The following is an 11351-nucleotide window of genomic DNA, read 5'->3' as shown; positions in this document are numbered from 1 at the left end:
ATCACCTTTGACCAGGTGCAAAAAGATTGATCAATACAATTTTGAGAATATATACACTTTATCTATCAAGAATAAATCACATTGTCACAATCATTTCATGAGAAGAATTAAAAAATATTTTATTACAACTGTATGTGCAACAGTGTGTGTGTGTGTGTGTGTGTGTGTGTGTGTGTGTGTGTGTGTGTGTGTGTGTGTGTGTGTGTGTGTGTGTGTGTGTGTGTGTGTGTGCTTGCACTGGTTTGTAATATAAAGAATGCTGTTCATCCAAGTCAACTTACAGAATCTGAAAAGTGTTTCATTCTATTTCCTTCAGTATGCAAGTACACAGTGCACGAACGCTGTGTATCCAAAGACATCGCTGCCTGCATCAGCACCTACGCTAAGTCACGTAGGCACACCAACGTGAGTACAAACACAACGAATAAAGCACACATGAAATGCTGCGCTGATAACATGGAGCAATGCTGCAGGGTAATGAGACAGGAACACTGACCGGTCTGTTTGATGGATTCCCACTGGCTCCTGGTCCTGTTTAGCAGAACAGCGAAGGATCATGGGATGCAGTGGGAGGTCATGCAGGGTTTCTTATCTGGTTAACATCCTTTGTAATTTAGCATTGACGTAATTAGGAGGTCTAGAATGATTCTCTGGCTTGGTGGTTGCTCAGGTCACATGCTGATTGCAGCCTGTTCTGGGTTATGACTAAAACTCACAGTCAAGCCTCTGGCAAAAAACTCACATCCATCAATAATTTGAGCCTGGTGGGACCAAAACAATAGTCTATTAATTGATGAGTCAAGCATCAGAACAAGTTTGATAACTGATTACCCATTAACGTAATTTATTAAGCAAAAATGTCACTAGTTCCATTCCTTAAAAATGTGAGGATGTGCTGCTTTTCATAGTTTATATCATTGTTAACTTAATAAGTTTGTCTTTTGGTCTGTTACTCAGACAAAATTAGCTATTTGAAGATGTAAACGTTTGTTCTTTGAACCTTTTATGAGCATGTTTCACTATTGTCTGACATTCTTTAGACTAAATGATTAATCATGAGTCCCAGATTTCAATCATCATAGTTGATTCTTTGTCAGTAGCTTTTAATTTCAGTTAGACCAGTATTTTGTTTGTGACGTGTATTTTGTGCTTGACAGTATTGTGGATAACGGCAATAGTCATTTTGTGAAATAAGTTACAGTTATGTTTGCATCCTGACCTAAAATAAATTCTAACATATTGACTATTAGAAAATCAAATAGTAATAAATCCTTACATGTCTCTTCTCTCCAGGCTATGCAGCATGTATGGATGGAGGGTAACTCTCCTACTAAGTGCGATCGCTGTCACAGAAGCATCAAGGGTTACCAGGGCCTGACGGGCCTGCACTGTGTGTGGTGTCAGATCACTGTGAGTTTCCTGTCACATGTAGACACAGAACAACACTTAATTCTGCAGTGGCCTTTAAAAAAAGATTAAAGTAATAACCTTGTGTTTGACAGAAAAGCATTGCATGCAGAAACATGAAATAATGTTAAAATTGTTTGTATGTATTAAAAATGTAAAATGTAGGTTGACTTACATTCACTCCATTAAGACCTTAAGCATAACAACTACATGCATAACCCTGACCCTAAAAAAATAAAAACGAAGTGGTCAAATAATTTCTTTCACTTGCAACAAGAAAAGTCACTGAACTTTGAAGATGGAAAAACTGATATGACAATAACTGTATTTTATATTTGAAAATGCTCCTGCAGATGGAAATCTGCCTTTCATTTCTTACCCATGTTTCAATGAAGAAATAGATTATAAACCGTTTTTTAAATAAATAACCTTCTTCATATTACTTATTGATGGGACTGCATACTACTGAGTGATACAGTATGATTTCTGTAGTCATTATTTCTGTCTTGTTTTTATTTTAAACAATTTGGTTGTATTATTTCCACCCTGATGAAGACACTGTGCAGCCAACACTTGTCAGTGGTTTACACAATTTGTCCGACTAAATGCAGGCTTTAAATCTAACATCTCTCTTTGCTCTGCTTTCTGAAGAACTATTTCTTTTTCAACTAAAATGTAGTGCTTTACCTTTTATGGAGCAGCTTCCCCACAATGTAACGGCATGCTTTATACTGGTCAACACACCTAGCAGTGCTTGTCAAATCCACTAGATGTCATCATCGACTTGTATTTCCCCTCAGTATTGATGCTGCTGTTCCAACTATCAGGCTCACAGAGCATGTGCTCTCATTCCAGCATGAAAAATATTTGTCATTAAAAATTACAAAAACATCAATTTTTGACTGACACTGCATGTCCTGTCAGCTAGTCGTATATGCTTTCTGCAGCGTTTAATACTGCTACACTCAGTCTCACAGATGGATTACGCCCACAGTTCTTATGTTTCTGCCTCTTCTCTTCCCTCATAGCTCCATAACAAGTGTGCATCTAATGTGAAGCCAGAGTGTGATGGAGGAGCCTTGAGGGACCACACTCTGTTGCCCTCGTACATCTGCCCTGTTGTCTTGGTAAGAATGCTGTTTTTATTTGCTTTCCAAGATTATGTACAACAGAGACAACATTAACCTCCCCAGAAAACAGGAGGGATAGTTTAATGTCATATACTATCACTTACCAGAAAATAACCCTTTTCATATGTGAGTATTATGTTCACACAGTTGTAAGCTAAATACTGAACTAATGTTTGTGGGTAAGTAGTAGCATAATTAAAAGGTTGCTGTAAAAAGTTTATAGTTTCTTCATAGTTAATGGATAGACAGGAGAGAAGTGGATGATACTCTAAGAGTGACTTGAAAAGTTTCAGTGGATGTTGTGATTCCTGCAAACTCCATAAATCTAAGCTGTTCTCCAGTGAGGAAACTTTGTGCAGCAACCTTTTGGGCCCACATGATGTGATTATGTAGAACTCAAAAAGACTCATGAGAAGTATTGCTTTAATGACAGTGTATCTCCAAGTGTATGGATACTCACACCTGTGTGTTTTTGGAGAAAGTGGTAATTTTTACCACCAATGGCAAAGTAGTAAGTGAAGGTTTTTCAGATGATTAGCTTTGCCCACTGAGGTTATTGGAGGTTAAGTTGGATGAAACCACTGCAGCCATGGATGAAAACTGGTGGCCATTAGATTAAAACACTGAAAGGACTCTTTGCAGCAACTTGCACCTTTGTTTTATCAACCCTGTCCCCTACACTAGGAACTTGATTTACCACAATATAGATGTCTGTATGACTGTATATGCATGGTAAGACAAGATGTGCACTTAGAATGCATTATATTGCATTATGATCTCAGCTGCCAATGCAGTTCATACAAAAAATCAAACCAGCAAGTTGAAGGGAAACCTAATTCTACCTTTTCCCAGTTGCTTAAGTAAGCCTGGCTAAAAGCTGCACGTCGTAGCTTGTGCTAGAGTGTATCACACCAATCGAGGCACTACTTCCTTTGACCTAGGTGAACTATCGGTTGACTTGTTTGTCCGATCACAATGTGGGTCCACAATCCAGATCATGTATCCAGATACAGATCACATGTAAAGGCCAGGTGTAAATGGGTTTTAATGTCTGTATGGACGACCGAGCTGACAGTATTAGTGACATGCTGCCATTCAACATCTTTCCTCTAACAAATGATGTCAGACCTATGTCCACCAAACACCTGCCTCAATTTCACACTCGGCGATTATTCTATTTTAGGGCCTGTCATCTGACTACTTAATTTGCCTCACAAATACCTCATTGACAAGTTGATTCATAAGCATATCCATTTTCACTGCGGGCATTTCATACATGAATACAAGGCCAATGCACCTGTCTTCCTCCTTTCACAGGACCGTCATTCTGTGGTGAAGCGCGGTGAGGGGGAGTCGCCACCCAGCACCAGCCCTGACGACACCAATCAGATTTTCAAATTCTCCCCCGGGGACGGACAAGCTCTGCAGGTATGTCATCCAGCATCCAGGAGCTATGTATCCTGTTCATTGTTAAATGACCAAACACAGCTGTTTAGCAACTGCCTGACCCTGTTTCTCCCTCCTGTCCCCAGATTACTCCTCTTCCAGGTACTCATTCACTCCTGGTCCTGGTCAATCCCAAGAGTGGAGGGAGACAGGGGGAGCGGTAAGTTGCTGCCACTTAAGAGCCCTCTGCTGTGGTCAGGTGGCCTGCTCTAGTTGTTTTTCTTTATTGTCACAGTTTCAACTTGATGACAGCAATTTGACTTTGAATAAAAACTTCGAAAACAAATTATTTTTAAGTCAAGGAAAAGTAAGACTCATTACTTTTTATGGTTTATTTTTTCTAAATAAAATCAGATAATTATGAGGTTTATTCATGGTTTGGGTTTTTGGGCAGGTCAGTAAAAAAACATGAAAACCTTACAAAAACGTTAGTTAGTTAGTTAGTTAGTTAGTTAAAAAACATAAGGGTAACTTTATATCTTGAATTTTTAAAATAAGTATCTTATATGGAATCCTTTTTTTAAATTTGAATTATGTGTGAAATTATCACCACTAATTTAACCAACTTTTTAAAGCATTAATATATAGATTTTGGAGGACTGGTGAATGATCAACGAGCATCTAATTTATTTTCTCCTCATTTGCCTCCTAGCATTTTCTGTGCTGTTCTTAGCTGTGCTCCACTTCACTGTCAGCTGCAATGATCAGTGCCTTCTTGCAGCAGGAAACAGAACTTTGTTGGTGTGAGCCCTAAAGATAATTTCTATATTGAGTATAGTGTCTTCCTCTGGTGGCTGTGGTGAGGAAGTCAACTGTAGGATCACATACGAGGACTTATCGTAATTAGTCCCTTTGCACACACAGATATACTGTAGTATGCTGAAATGACACTATTATTTATCTGAAAATTACAGCACACTTCAGGAAACTGATGTCTGTGTCAGAGTGCACCAGAGTTTCTAAACCTCCCTGCTGTCACTCTGAACACTGTTATTTAAAAATGAAGAAGGCTATACATGCTGTAAATAAATGTCTTCATTGTTGCCTTGCTCCCCACCTACCACACAACAAAGACCAATCATACCCTGTTGCTCTGCTTCAGCCTGACACATTACCATAGCAACGCAGTCTTTATTACCATTTGAAAGGAAATTATTCTCTATTAATAGACATTACATTACTTGTGAACAGGAAAGAAGAAGCCATTGTATTGCTATTTCTGTGTGAAAAACCTAGATGAGGTTTTGCTTTCTGTTTTATAAACTGTTTAATTTTAACTGATGTCTAAAGTAACTTACCAGAAGTTGTATAAGCATCTACATAAAAATATTATCATTACATTTTTTTTTTTAAATCAATTGGCAAATCCACATTTACCTGACCAAATGTATCCATCCCTCATGTTCCTTTGTTTTCTAGATTTACTGTAGCATCTATCTATCTCTATATTCTAATAGTATAATAAAATATACTGACGAGCCTTCTGTTGAAATAAGGAGTATAGTAGAAGCCTGCACAGTTGCCTGCATAAAAGAAATGTTTGAAGATCATTGTGGGGGCTTCAATGAGTATTTTACGTAACTATCACAAGGATACAGGAAACTGCTCAGTTGTCCTGAAGCTCACTAATACAGACAGTTTGGGAGAGCGAAAAGATTATAGATAGGAGAGAGCAGAGCATGCAAACTAAAAACTCTCCTGTTCTTTATCTCTGTTATAGTATGCCTCTTCCTCCTGAAATGTGAAATGATTATTTCTGTACATTTCAGACAGAACCAAAGCACCACGGTAGACAGATCATTTAAAATGGTGTAATGTAGGGTGCACAGAGGCTATTCAAATGCATTCAGTAAAGCTATATGATGCTTACACTAAGTGAAATATCTAAACCCAAATTGCCAAGATTTTTTGTGGCATCCCTACTTATTTTCAGTTCTGCTAACATATGGATCAACACTCCATCATAACCTGGAATATGCAAGTACAGCAACTTCTGGTCAGCGTACGCCATATATTCTCACTGTATACGTCATTATTTGAATCATTGTTTTTTCTGTCACTTTCTTCTTTCAGGGTATTGAGGAAGTTTAGGTACCTACTAAACCCCAGGCAGGTGTACAATTTGGATCAAGGTGGACCCATGGTCGGGTAAGTCTGCTGCAGTCATCGTTTTTATTTTCAATGGCAGATGCTCATATTAAACATGGCCAAAGTGTCAAATAATGAGATAAATGTAGGTAGAAGTAATCCCTGTGAACAAAAAGCACTGGCTTTGAACTGCTCGGAACGCTAGGTTTCCAACAGTTTTTCTACTTTCAGCCCGAGCTGACCTGTGATGGAATTTTTTATGTGGTCATCTAACTCTGCACACGAGCTGGCACAGTGTTCTTCCATTACACAGCAGGGCAAAGTAAAATAAGTTGTTTAGCTGTTGGAGGTGTACTGGTTGTCTGCAGCTCTTCATCAAACATCATCATCACTGTGGCTCTTTCTGCTTGTTCTACTCCTCCCTGCATTATTTCTAAGTGATCTGCAAATATCCCCATATTTTGTTGTGTTGATGGTTTTTAGCATTGCTAATAGAGCTCTGCTAATTCAGTTATTGTAAACTCTTCACGATAAAAGTCTCCCATTATTTAGTCATGAAAAGCTTTTAATATGAAGCAGTAAAGCAGGAAATGTTGGGTTTGCATTTGCAGTAACTTAATATAACAGAATGGGCTCATCAGGATGGGGGCTTTAAAGAGAAAGGAGATCAGACTGCCTGTTAAGAGACAGAGGCTGAGCTGAGGGGCTGCAGAAAGGGCCTGTATAAGATAAATAAGGAGCTTTTTTAACTGTAAATCATGCAAAGCTACTCTAGTGGAGAAATGTAAAAAAAAATTGGCCAACCCAATATCAATATTTCACTTATAAGCTCCATTTGGGCAGGATTTATATCTTGAGTTAAGTGGTGTTATTATATTATCCCATTCAGAGCTTATACATATAGCTGTGCTTTCAGCATGCTTGTTACATCTGAGAGCTGCTGGAGCCGAGGGTCACAGGATTTTCCTGTGGAATATTGCTGGCTGTGTCTTCTTAAATCACTTCCTCTTTTACTGTGTAGCACCTTATATTTACCCATTTTTTGTGTTTAAATTCTCAATGTGAATTGATGCACTATATAGTGCCCTAAGTAGAAGGTGCTGACCATGAGCCCAACCAGGAATCTTTGTTGCATCTAAGATTGTGGAAACAACTTATTTATTTATTTTTTTAAGTTGATAAAAATTGACATACATAAAGATACCATCTATTTAAAAAAAGTGAATGCATGTGTTCTAGAGATTTATTATACAGTGACTTTAAGCTGCATCAGGAGTTTGAACATCATGAATATAAAGTAGTAGGGTTACCTCTCAGTCTAAACTTGTACTGTCAGACCAGCTCCTCCCTCCATGTCAAACTAACCTGCTGTGTAGGTTGGTGAAGGGGAATGGGAACACTGCTTTATTGCCGTGTTGTGCATTTGACCTCCTGACATACACACACATGCTCATACGTCAGAGCTGAGTACTGCTTGTACTCTGAAATGAATACTGTTATGCCTTCTGTCCATTCATGGGGAAAAAATGGCCTACACAGCACATAAGGCGTAAATGCTTTACCTTGAAGGTGAAGCACTCCACTCAGCATCCTTTCACTTTCATTTGTGTGAATCTCTGTCCTCCTCTATTCCCCTCTCTCTACCTTTCTCTCTCTCTCTTGTCACGACTAGCAGATCTGCTGCCCTCGAGAACCAATTGTAGGAGAAGCGACCCAATGACGCACTCAGGTCTTTGGGGAAAATGCTGTAGATGATACAAGTGGCGTCAAAAACTTAATACTGCGATGTGATATTGGAGATTAGGAAAAGTATCATAATCACAGTGTCAGGATGTGATACTAAATCTGGTGCAATTTTATTTTTTGTAACATTATGACTAATAAAATCATGGGTCAAAATATTGTAGTATGTGTCACAATTGCTCATTTTTAGTCTTTTTATTAACAACTTATTTATTCCGTTCTTAATAAAACATTTGTATTACCCTCAGCAGTACAGAATCTCATGTTGAGAACATTTTGTTGTGATTGAGACTTACGGTAATTATGTAATTAAAAAAAAAAAGCTCCTTTTGTCCTGCTCCACTTCATCTTTTCAAGTACATAGTGAGTATTATTCCGGAACACATGTCTGAGCACAGGGGCCTCTTCATATCTAAAATGAGGTGATGCAATATTGTTATTGCTGAGCATGAGATGAGCTGTGTTGGTGCTGCTAAGAGGGGAAGAGGGGCTCTACAGTATGCACAAGTGAATATAAACACATGCATACAAATAAACATGCAGGACTGAATGAAGGTCGCTCGTCACATAGAGGGTTAACCCAATCTCAGCTGACACCAACTGTTACCATGGCTCCCTAGCAACAGGCTCAGCAGACTTCGAGGTGAGAGGCAGCTTACTCTGAGTAATTTGTTTAGGGAATGCAATTAGCTCGCTGTACTTTCAGCCATTACAAACATTGTTTCAGACCTTCCATTAATGTGAACCTCCATTTGGCTCTTTGTTGATGCAAATGTTTCTCCTAAACCATCATACATAAAGCATGGCCACAAACACTCAGGATTAGGCAGCTTAATTAAAATTTTATGCTGACATGGAAGGGATACACAGCTCCACGTTGTGGAAATATCCCCACAGTGGTGGTATGTTGGTGTATTTCCCTTTCATGGCCATTAGAGAGGGCTGTCAGCTCCGTGACTTCTTCATCATTCTGACCTGATCCAGAAATAATCCACTGCCACCTTCTTTCATTTGTGAAGAGACCATTAACCCCAATAAGATCAGAGCTAAAACTGAGGAGGGTATTTAAGACTTAACCCTGATGACAATAGTTTATTATTTTCAACCAATTCTATGAAAAGACCAAAACCATGAATCAATTAGTCTGTTTCTTAATACCTTTTGATTTCCTTAACCTGCTTGTGGCACTCAGCAACAAGCCCACTGGTTCCTACTGAAGACATAAATCTTTACAGATGAGTCACAGTTATAGCATTCTGCTTTTTAAAAAAAATGCTCAGTCATTTCCTAACACAGCTGAGCACTTTTGTTACATGTGACTTAGACGGGAGTAAAGAGTGGATTTATTGGGGACTATTTTTAGTTGCTTATCAATACACATTGCTGCTTAACGGTGTCTGTGGGATTGACTTAATATAAAGTACAGAGCCCATGTTCATAGTAGTGAGGGGAACATGTCACTAAGTGCAACAGTGTGGCTCAAAGATGTGCTTTTGAATAATAAATATGGAATAAAGGACTAAGATAACCCTCCTGTTATCCACGGGTCAAGTTTGACTAAGGAGGACAACTCAAAAGTGACGTATAACTGAATTTAAATGAGGCCTATTGACCATCATTTCCAAACATATGTGTAAGACCTGTGGTAATAAATTGGAATGAAGTTGGCTAAAAAGCTCTAACACAGAATTGGACGATAATGTATACCTTATGCTTTATAAACAGTACAACCAGACCGGGTCATTTTTGACCTGGGAGGACAAAAGTTCCGCAGTCAACAGGAACTCAACAGGAAGGATTTATCAGGCTCTGGAGATATAGGAATATGATTGTTAGTATGATCCATTAATTATTGGTTTTAGTCTATTAGTGGACTTTATTGACAATAGCGTTGGGTGAGTTTGTCATTGTTCAGAATAAGTTGGCAACCTGACACAAGGTTTAGAGGGTGTATTGGCTGTTACTGTTTAGGACCAGGTGATCGGCGTGAAAGGGGTCAGCGCCCTGTATGCAGCTGTCTCGTGATGGAGAGAGATGAAAGCCACTGTCGACACCTTTGTCCCGACACACATTAAAGGTCCCTTTGAAGGGCACACACTCTGTGGCCGCTCTGTGACGACGGTTTCTAAGGAAGGGAGTAGAGTGAACACAGCTGGAGAGAGCACACACTTTGATTAAACTCTCTCTCTTTCCCTTCCTCTGTGACTCTCTCCCCATCAGCCTTTCATTTCAGTTCATTAAATCATTCAGAGCTTAGAAAATCCCTGTCTCAACTGTTCTAAAACCCAATCAAAGGATTTATCACCTACAAATAGCATTCTTAATACACTTTGACATTGAGGAAGCTTGTGTAGAAAAAGACCAAACAATAACTCTATTAAGATCTTCTGTCCTCCTAGGCTCAACTTTTTCCACGATGTCCCTGATTTCCGGATTCTTGCCTGTGGAGGTGATGGCACTGTGGGTTGGATCCTAGACTGTATAGGTAAACAGATTCTATCCTCTGGAGTAATGACTTGAGTATCACAGAATTAGTCATAATAGGATGCTGACTGCGTTATACACCTGTTTTTAAAGGTTAAATCAATTTTGTTACAACTTCTTGTATCTTGCATTTTCATAACCCAGCCATTATTTCTGTCGGTTGTGATACTACTGTACTTAATTTAATTGCTGAGATCTGGGAACGCTTTGTCACGCTGAAAAGAAGTCTGACAGAGCAACCAATTCAAGCAGTCAGGAGATCAGACAGGTTGTAAATAAACCTCCAGATTGGCCAAACTTTATCCCCCGCCCCAGAAAAACAAACTGATCATCTGACTGCTCGCGTTTCTTGCCCCACTGCATGTCCTTGTAGTGATGCCACCACAGATCTTAGCAATTAACTTGATAAGTACAACGTTGTCGTAACCAATAGAAATGATGGCTGCAGCTTTAAAAATCCTTGTGATTCAGAATTTTCCCTTAAAGTATAAGCTTAATTTTAAAAAGTGACTAAATATATAGAGATATAAGGATATTGATCTATTTGTCTTTGCCTTTGCAGATAAGGGAAACTTTGCTAGTCCCCCTTCAGTGGCCATCCTCCCTCTGGGCACAGGGAATGACCTGGCACGCTGCTTACGCTGGGGAGGAGGTGAGACTCTCACTCATCTTTGTCTGTATGTTTGTGACAATCTTTTACAGAATGTCTATCCCTGCGTAGATTGTGAAATTTAAGTTAACCAGACCAACACAAGCCAGTTGATTTTTATTATCTTCACACAGTCATGTTCAGTGACCCACAATAAACAATACTCTCCCCTCCGTTGCTTAGTAAAGTCTAGGCGTAAAGTTTTTGCAAAACTGGATGTTAAGGAGTTAAAGTCATTTACAGATTTGTTGTTATCATCAAAAAAAGAAAAAGATGAAGAAATCTGACTAGTATAACTCAACTTTTATTTATTTCTGCTGATAAGCTGGATGATGGCTGGACTATCCGATATTTTCAGGGTGATTGGTTCAGTGAGATAAAATAGGCTAAAAATTGACAGTTGA

General features: G+C 38.9%; 1 protein-coding gene across 2 annotated transcripts in view; it reads left to right on the top strand.

Moving 5' to 3' along the window:
• The window catches only part of LOC133992722 (diacylglycerol kinase gamma), an 86508-nt gene that overhangs the window by 23817 nt on the left and 51340 nt on the right, over positions 1 to 11351 (top strand). The window contains exons 12-19 of one of the 2 annotated variants that reach the window (XM_062431431.1): positions 317 to 405; positions 1294 to 1410; positions 2436 to 2534; positions 3855 to 3965; positions 4070 to 4143; positions 6057 to 6131; positions 10214 to 10299; positions 10861 to 10950. In XM_062431431.1, coding sequence (XP_062287415.1) covers positions 317 to 405; positions 1294 to 1410; positions 2436 to 2534; positions 3855 to 3965; positions 4070 to 4143; positions 6057 to 6131; positions 10214 to 10299; positions 10861 to 10950 — 741 coding nt within the window. The remainder of the gene's footprint in view (positions 1 to 316; positions 406 to 1293; positions 1411 to 2435; positions 2535 to 3854; positions 3966 to 4069; positions 4144 to 6056; positions 6132 to 10213; positions 10300 to 10860; positions 10951 to 11351) is intronic. The other variant, XM_062431432.1, reaches the window with a different exon arrangement.

This window comes from Scomber scombrus, chromosome 13 (genome assembly GCF_963691925.1).
Source record: "Scomber scombrus chromosome 13, fScoSco1.1, whole genome shotgun sequence".
Classification (NCBI taxonomy): Eukaryota; Metazoa; Chordata; class Actinopteri; order Scombriformes; family Scombridae; genus Scomber; species Scomber scombrus.
Note: the sequence above shows the minus strand (reverse complement) of the source record. Positions and strands in the feature narration are given on the sequence as shown.